An 8,808-nucleotide genomic window follows, 5' to 3' on the forward strand; every position below is an offset into this window, starting at 1 on the left:
CCAATCTGCCATGTGGGACCTTGTCAAACGCCTTATATCATCCATATAAACTACATGCACAGCCCTACCCTCAGCAATTAACTTGTTCAAAAAACTCAATCCAGTTGGTGAGACATGACCTTCCCCATTCAAAACCATGCTTCCTGTCACTAACTAGTCCATTTTCTCCCAAGTGTACATAGATCCTGTCCCTCAGTATCTTCTCCAATAGTTTCCCACCACTGATGTCAGGCTCACCACTCTATAATTTGCTGGATTATCCTTTCTACCTTTCTTAAAGAAGAGAACATCACTGGCTATTCCCCAGTCCTCTGGAACCTGTGGTCAAAGAGGAAGAGCAGAGGCAAGGATCAAAAAGAGGATCTAAAGATATCTGTTAAGGTCCCAGCTATTTCCTCCCTTGCCTCCCACAGTAACCTGGGATAGATTCCATCTGGCCCTGGGGACTTGTCTACCCTAATGCAATTTCAGATGCTCAACACTTCCTCCTTTGATATATAGACATTAGCGCTTTCACACAGCTATCCCTGACTGCAACATCCATCACTCCCTTCTCCTCAGTGAATACCAAAGCAAAGTACTCATAAAGGATTTCACCCACTCCCTCTGGCTCCACGCATCACTTTCCTCCATAGTCCTTGAGTGAATCTACTTTCCGACTTGCTACTCTCTTGCTCCTAATATCTGCATAAAAATAGCCTTGAAGCTACTGTACATAGTTCAAATTATAAAGTTAAAGACATTATGACAATGGCCATGTGGAAGATTTTAATCACACTGTTTACTTATTACATCATTTTAAATGAAATATCAATTATGTTTTAATTTATTTTAAAATATTGATCTTGGACTATTAGGTGGGCAGCATTGTGGCACAATGGTAAGTACTGCTGCCTCACAGCACCAGGGAGCCAGGATTCCGGCTATGGATGACTGTGCGGACTCTGCATGTTCTCCCCATGTCGGAGTGGGTTTCCTCCAGGTGCTCCAGTTTCCTCCCACAGTCCAAAGATGAGCAGGTTAGGTGGATTGGCCATGATAAATTGCCCCTTAATGTCAAGGGTTGAACAAGGTAAATATGTGGCGATGGTGCCTGGGTGAAATTGGTATCAGTGCAGACTCGAAGGGCCGAATGGCCTCCTTCTGCACCATCAGGACTCTAATATCTAAGAACAGGAGAAGTCCCAGAGGGAGGATCAGGGCATTAAAAATTAGGGCAGTGCCCAACTAGGCGCCAGTGTAGGCCAGTGAGCAGAGCGGGGCAGGGGGTAAATGGGACATGGAGAAAGATGGCAGAAGGGGTTTAAATGGGTCGGAGTTCACAGAGGGCCAAATGTTGGAGGCTGGCCAGGAGAGCATGAGAGTGGACAACACTGTGTGGACAGAAAGTGTGAATGAGGGTTTCAATATCAGATGGACTGAGGCGGTTGCGACCAGCAGAGGCCAGCAATGTTACAGAGGTGGAATTAGGCAATCTTGATGATGAAGGGCGTGTGTGGGTCAGAAGCTCCATCTTGAGGTCAACGCTGGCGAAACAGAAGGATTATGGGAGGTCGCTGAAGGTTTTCTTTGTCGGGGGGCCGGTGGGCTTCTCGGGGTCCTTTGCTTTCTCTTCATACAACAAAATTCTGTGCGGAGAGAATCAGAAATAATATCATCATCTTCGCTTAATCCAGTACATACTGAATCTCAAATACACACCTTCACTTCAGCCACTGAAAGTATTATAGGAATGTATTATTCCTAAAAAGTGAGAAGGGATTTTATCTTCTGAATAACTTATTTCAACATTAAACATTCTTCCAGAACAGATACAGCAAGGAGTTAGATACAGAGTAAAGCTCTCTCTATCCTGTCCCATTAAGCCCTCCCAGGACAGGTACAGCACGGGGTTAGATACAGAGTAAAGCTCCCTCTGCACTGTGCTCATCAAACACTCCCAGGACAGATACAGCACAGCGGTAGATGGAGAGTAAAGATTCCTCTATACTTGCCCCTCAAACACTCCCAGGACAGGTACAACACGGGGTTAGATACAGAATAAAGCTCCCTCTACACTGCCCCCCTCAAACACTCCCAGGACAGGTACAGCACGGGGTTAGACACAGAGCAAAGCTCCCTCTACACTGTCCCCATCACACACTCCCAGGACAGGTACAGCACGGGGTTAGATACAGAATAAAGCTCCCTCTACACTGACCCCATCACACACTCCCAGGACAGGTACAGCATGAGGTTAGATACAGAGTAAAGCTCCCTCTACACTGACCCCATCAAACACTCCCAGGAGAGGTATAGCACGGGGTTAAATACAGAGTAAAGCTCCCTCTACATTGTCCCATCAAACACTCCCAGGACAGGTACAACACGGGGTTAGATACAGAATAAAGCTCCGTCTACACTATCCCCATCAAACAGTCCCAGGACAGGTACAGCATAAGGTTAGATACAGAGTAAAGCTCCCTCTACACTGACCCCATCAAACACTCCCAGGACAGGTACAGCATAAGGTTAGATACAGAGTAAAGCTCCCTCTACACTGACCCCATCAAACACTCCCAGGACTGGAATAGCGCGGGGTTAAATACAGAATAAAGCTCCTTCTACACTGTCCCATCAAACACTCCAAGGACAGATACAGCACGGGGTTAGATACAGAGTAAAGCTCCCTCTATACTGACCCCATCAAACACTCCCAGGACAGGTACAGCACGGGGTTAGATACAGAGTAAAGCTCCCTCTACACTGTCCCATCAAACACTCCCAGGACAGGTACAGCACAGGGTTAGATACAGAGTAAAGCTCCCTCTACACTGTCCCATCAAACACTCCCAGGACAGGTACACTGTCCCAACAAACACTCCCAGGACAGATACAGCACGGGGTTAGATATAGACTAGATTTCCCACTACACTGTCCCCAACAATTACCCCCAGATGGCTACAACATTCCAAATGAAAAAATTCCCTCTTAACTCCCTCTTAAATTGGAAGCCCTAAATTTTAAACCATGTCCTCTCTTGTCTAGACGTCCAGAGGAAGGAAATAGCATTCACCCTCTCGAGCCCCCCCGGGATCTTTAATGTTTCAATAAGATCACCTGTTAAACTCCAATGAGTACAGGCCCAACCTGCTCAACCTGCCCTCTAAGACAAAGCCCCCTCATCCCAGGAATCGGCCGACTGCACGCTCTCGGAATTGCTGGACTTACATCTTGGCAATGGCAGACCGTTTTCCCAGCATCATCTTCACAAAGTCCGAGTACGAGATGGTCTCGCTCATCTCTCCCGCCACCTCCTTGATCATTTTCTTCAGTTCCAGGTGGGTCTTGGCTGCTCCCAGTTTTTCCAGCATCCTCTTCAGCCCCATGATATCTGAGTGAGAGGAGGACAGGAAAAGTTTTGACATTGTGCCGAAGGACAAAGAAAATTACAGCACGGGAACAGGCCCTTCAGCCCTCCAAGCCTGTACCAGCCATGATGCCCAACTGAACGAAAACCCCCTACCCTTCTGGGGACCATATGCCTCTATTCCCATCCTGTTTGACAAGACGCTCCTTAAAAGTCACCATCATATCTGCTTCCACTACCTCCCCCACAGTGAGTTCCAGGCACCCACCACCCTCTGTGTAAAAAAACTCCCCTTGTACATCTCCTTTAAACCTTGCCCCTCGCACCTTAAACTTACACTCCCTAGACTCTTCCACCATGGGAAAAATCTTCTGACTATGCGTCGACATGACACAGCCTAGCTCACATCCGACCTCCAATACCCACCTCTTGAGTCCTCGGCATCTGCCGTCACTCCCAATCGCCTTCCTCGGAAATTCCCATCAGAGTCCCATGGTGGCACGGTGCGCACAATGGCTAGCACTTGTTGTCTCAGAGCTCCAGGGACCTGGGTTAGGTGCATTGGCCATGCTAAATTCTCCCGCAGTGTGCCCAAACAGGCGCTGGAGTGTGGCGAGTAGAGGATTTTCACAGCGTTGCAGTGTTAGTGTGAGCCTACTTTTAAATAAGCTTAAAAACTTTAACTTGCCCAATAATATCGAAAGGTTAGGTTGATTAGCCATGGTAAACTCATGGGATTAAGATGATGGGGCATGCAAGAGCGCCTGGATAAGATGCTCTTTCAGAGACTTGATGGGCCAAATGGCCTCCTTCTGCACTGTTGGCATTCTATGGGTCTACGGTAACGGGAGCAGAATGTAGGGTAATGGGAGAAGAATCACAAAACGCTTTCACCATGTCCGGCGACCACCGAGAAATGTCAAACTCACCAATCTCTCCCTGGTTATTGAGGTCGAACTCCATGTACTTCTCTGGAAAGCAATAGAAGAAAAGAGTGTTTGCTGAGATTCGATGGGAATTAAATATAAATACAAATTAATTCATAAAAAACATTTTAAGTGCACCATAAAAGAGGAGAAGGAATTTCGGGAAGGAATTCCAACGCTTGCGGCCCAGGGCAATCGTAGAATTGGCCCGTCGACTCTGCACTGACCACAATCCCACCCCATCCCTATCCCCGTAACCCCATGCATTTACCCTGTTGGTTCCCCTGACACTCAGGAGCAATTTAGCACGACCAATCAACATAACCCATACATCTTTGGACTGTGGGAGGAACCTGGAGGAAACCCATGCAGACATGGGGAGAAGGTGCAGACTCCACACAGACTGTGACCCGAGGTTGGAATTGAACCCAGATCCCTCGCACTGTGAGGCGGCAGTGCTAACCATTGGGCCACCCTCTTCAATGTCTTTCTTCATTATGTCCTTAACTCATCCCATGATTTCAAAGAATCCCTACATAGAATCCCTACAGTGCAGAAGAAGGCCATTCAGCCCATCGAATCTGCCTTGACCAGAACCCCACCCAGGCCCTACCCCCGTAACCCCACATATTTACCCTAGCTAGCCCCCCTCACACTCAGCGGCAATTTGGCATGGCCGATCCACCTAACCCGCACATCTTTGGACAGTGGGAGGAAACCGGAGCACCCGGAGGAAACCCACGCAGACACGGAGTGAACATGCAGACTCCACAGAGCCAGTGACCCAAGCTGGGGATCAAATCTGGGTCCCTCCACTGTGAGGCAGCAGTGCTAACCACTGCGCCAGCATGCAGCCCAATGAAGGCGTGGCCATCATTGGAGAAAGGACGATCGTCAGGGATGCCCGAGTTGCCAAACTTGGAGGATTGCAGAGATCCCTAAGTAATGGGAGACTGACGGCTGTTCCTTGGAGAGGCTGTGGACGAGGCATTGGGAGGGATTTGACATTGAGGATGAAAACTCTAAAATTGAGGCATTGCTCTGTGTGTGTGTGTGTGTGTGTGTGTGTGTGTGTATTGGTCAATGTGGGTCACATGGGACTTGGGTGCGCAGGTGCCTGAGTGACTGTCATACAGTTGTTGGAGGGCAAAGGTAGGCCCACGCATGAGGATGACCATCACTCTTTGCCTGAACTTTCTGAGCAGCAATTTAGTGAGTTCTACCCCACCTCACCTTCTTCCCCCAAACTGAACAAGCTAAAATCCGCCCGCCCCACATTTAAAGCTCGCACTCATCAATCTGTACCAAACCAGCAGTGAACAAAAGCCTTACGTTTGAATGCTTTGAGTTTATCTTCCAGATCTTCATCAGAGCTGTACTTCGGGTTAACCAAGAAATCCTACAAAAGGAGAAATTTAAGTTTATTTTACTGTCACAGTTAGGCTTACATTAACACTGCAATGAAGTTACTGTGAAAATCCCCCTGTCGCCACACTCCAGCGCCTGTTCGGGTACACAGAGGCAGAATTTAGCATGGCCAATGCACCATGACCAGCACATCTTTCAGACTGTTTTGGATATTATCGGGCAATTTAAGATTTTTAAAGTTTATTTATTAGTGTCATAAGTGGGCTTAAATTAACGCTGCAATGGAGTTATGTGAAAATCCCCCTGTCGCCACAGTCCAGCGCCTGTTCGGGTACACAGAGGGAGAATTTAGCATGGCCAATGCACCCTAACCAGCACATCTTTCAGACTGTTTTGGATATTATCGGGCAATTTAAGGTTTTTAAAGTTTATTTATTAGTGTCATAAGTGGGCTTAAATTAACACTGCAATGGAGTTACTGTGAAAATCCCCCTGTCCATATACTCCAGTGCCTGTTCGGGTACGCTGAGGGAGAATTTAGCACGTCCAGTGCACCTAACTAGCATGTCTCTCGGACTGTGGGAGGAAACCGGAGCACCCGGAGGAAACCCACGCAGACACGGGGAGAATGTGCAGACTCCACACAGACAGTGGCCCTAGCTGGGAATAGGATCCCTGGCACTGTTAGTCAGCAGTGCTAACCACTGTGCCACTGGGCCACCCGTAGCAAAGTATTTGGAGGAGCAGAATTGTTGAAGCAACATTATTTCAGTTATGACATGATGTTGACCTCCCACTTTTTCATTCTGTACTCATCAATGTCAGGGTGGTTAGTGCTGAGGGGTAGAACACGACATTTTGGATGGACATTCTCTCGACAACAACCGGTATGGAGAGGTGATGGTCTACTGGTATTATCGCCAGACTATTAATCCAGAAATGTGGCTAATATTCCGGGGACCCAGGTTCGAATCCCACACAGCAGATAGTGCAATTTGAAATCAATAAAAAAAATCTGGAATTAAGAATCTACTGATGACCATGAAACCATTGTTGGAAAAACCCATCTGGTTCACTAATGTCCTTTAGGGAAGGAAATCTGCCTCACTATGCCTTACCTGGTCTGGCCTACATGTGACTCCAGAGCCACAGCAATGTAGTTGACTCTCAACTGCCCTCAGGCAATTAGAGATGGGCAATAAATGCTGGCCAGCCAGTGACACCCATGTCCCACTAATGAATGAAAACAAATCTTGCAGCATCTTCAATGCAAAGTGTCCCAAGCTGCTTCAGTCGTGTGATTATCCAATAAAATGTGATGGATGCATTGTATATTTTATATATCTTACAGCAGCGTAAAGATGACACAACTTTCTTAGTGTGCAAGAATATTTATTTGCAGTGTTTTTGTGTCTATCTGCAGTCTCAAATAGTCTGCACTCACACTTGCAGCCCAGCTTTTGGTAGTTTCACTCTGTTTACTTTGCTCTGAGTCAACACCCAGGCTTAACTAATCGAGCACAGTGAGCATAGATAAGTTACCAGACTCGCACAACCAAACACAGGCAATTGAACATACAGATCATCAATGAGATAAGGCAAGTTTTGTACCACCGCCAAAGTCAGACTTCTAACCTGCCTCATTATGCTATCTCGTTCTCTAACTCATTTTATCCCATTATTCTCCAATTGAAGATCACTTTCTGTTCCTCAGTCTTGCTGCCTTTCTACAATCTACAGGCTTTTGAAGTTGCTGTGTGACCTCACCTAACCACAGCTCTTTAATCTACTTCACCCTTCACCTTCACTCTCTCCCTGTTTCTCTGCAACCTCTTCCGGCCCCTAAAATTCTCTGGATTGTCTGTACTCTGTGCCTCAGGATTTGAATCACCCCCACTATTGTCAGCAGTGTCTTTAGCTGCCTGGGGCCTAAGCTATGGGATTCCGTCCCTGAACCTCTCCAGGGCTCCTTTAAGATGCTCCGTTAAACTTATCCCTTTGACTAAATTTTGGGTCTTCTGTCTTAACTTCTCCTTATGTGACTCTGCCTCACATTTAACCTGCCAATCACCCATGTGAAGCATCTTGAGCTGTTGTTTTAATGATAATAAAGGCCTAAATGCAACTTGTTGTGAACCTTTGCTCAACTGTAATGTTGTATTGCTTTATCCGCAAACTCTGAACTTTGGCTTTCCCCTATCGTAAAGGGCTAGTTTTGGCAGTCAGTAACACATTCAATTATATAACCAGCACTGACTGCCCCAACATCAATACCCTGGGAGCTTATCACTGACCAGAAACAGCTATGTCAATACTGTAGATATAAGAGCAGATCAAAGGCTAGGAATCCTGTACTGAGTAACCTCCTAATAACCAAAGCCTATCATAGAAACTAGAAGCACAGTAGGCCACCCAGCCCTTCGAGCCTACTCTGCCATTCATTTTAATCATGGATGATCATCAAATTCAATATCCCGCCTCCCCCCGCTTAGCCTTTGATCCCTTTAACCCACAAGAGCTATATCTAATTTCTTCTTGAAATCACATAACATTTTGGCATCAACTTCTTTCTGTGCTAGTGAATTCTGCAAATTCACCACTCTTCTAAATTCCAATGATCATAATCCCAAGCAATTTAGTCTCTCCTCATATGTCAGATGTGCCATCCCAGGAATCAGCCTGGTAAAGCTTCTCTGCACTCCCTGAAAAGCAAGAACATCCTTCCTCAGATAAGGACAAGGAAACTGTACACAATACACCTCACCAACACCTTATACAACTGTAGCAAAACATCCCCTATTCCGATACTCAAATTCTCTAGCTATAAAAGCCAACATATCATTCGCCTTCTTTACCACCTGCTATACCTGTGTGCTTACTTTCAGCAACTGATGCATGAGGAAACCACGGTCTTGCTGAGGATCTACCTCTCTCAATTTATACCCATTCAAATAATAATCTGCCTTCCTATTATTGCTACCAAAGTGGATATGCCACCCACCATCTACAAAGCACATGTCAGGAGTACGATGCAATCCTCCCCACTTGACTGGATGGGTGCAGCTCCAACAACATTCAAAAGGCTTGACGCCACCCCAGGACAAAGCAGCTTCCGCAGATCACCTCAAAAATGGATTCCCTCTTTCAGCATACACAGTGGCAGCA

General features: G+C 46.6%; 1 protein-coding gene across 1 annotated transcript in view; it reads right to left on the reverse strand.

The window, feature by feature from the left end:
- Positions 1 to 753: 753 nt before the first annotated feature.
- The window catches only part of LOC145348554 (allograft inflammatory factor 1-like), a 22,699-nt gene continuing 14,644 nt past the window's right edge, over positions 754 to 8,808 (reverse strand). The window contains exons 3-6 of the mRNA XM_080196746.1: positions 5,608 to 5,674; positions 4,279 to 4,320; positions 3,211 to 3,373; positions 754 to 1,628 (exon numbers count right to left, since the gene is read on the reverse strand). Coding sequence (XP_080052872.1) covers positions 1,544 to 1,628; positions 3,211 to 3,373; positions 4,279 to 4,320; positions 5,608 to 5,674 — 357 coding nt within the window. The 3' untranslated portion in view covers positions 754 to 1,543. The remainder of the gene's footprint in view (positions 1,629 to 3,210; positions 3,374 to 4,278; positions 4,321 to 5,607; positions 5,675 to 8,808) is intronic.

Source organism: Carcharhinus amblyrhynchos, chromosome 9 (assembly GCF_965287045.1).
Source record: "Carcharhinus amblyrhynchos chromosome 9, sCarAmb.v2.hapA, whole genome shotgun sequence".
NCBI classification, from domain to species: domain Eukaryota; kingdom Metazoa; phylum Chordata; class Chondrichthyes; order Carcharhiniformes; family Carcharhinidae; genus Carcharhinus; species Carcharhinus amblyrhynchos.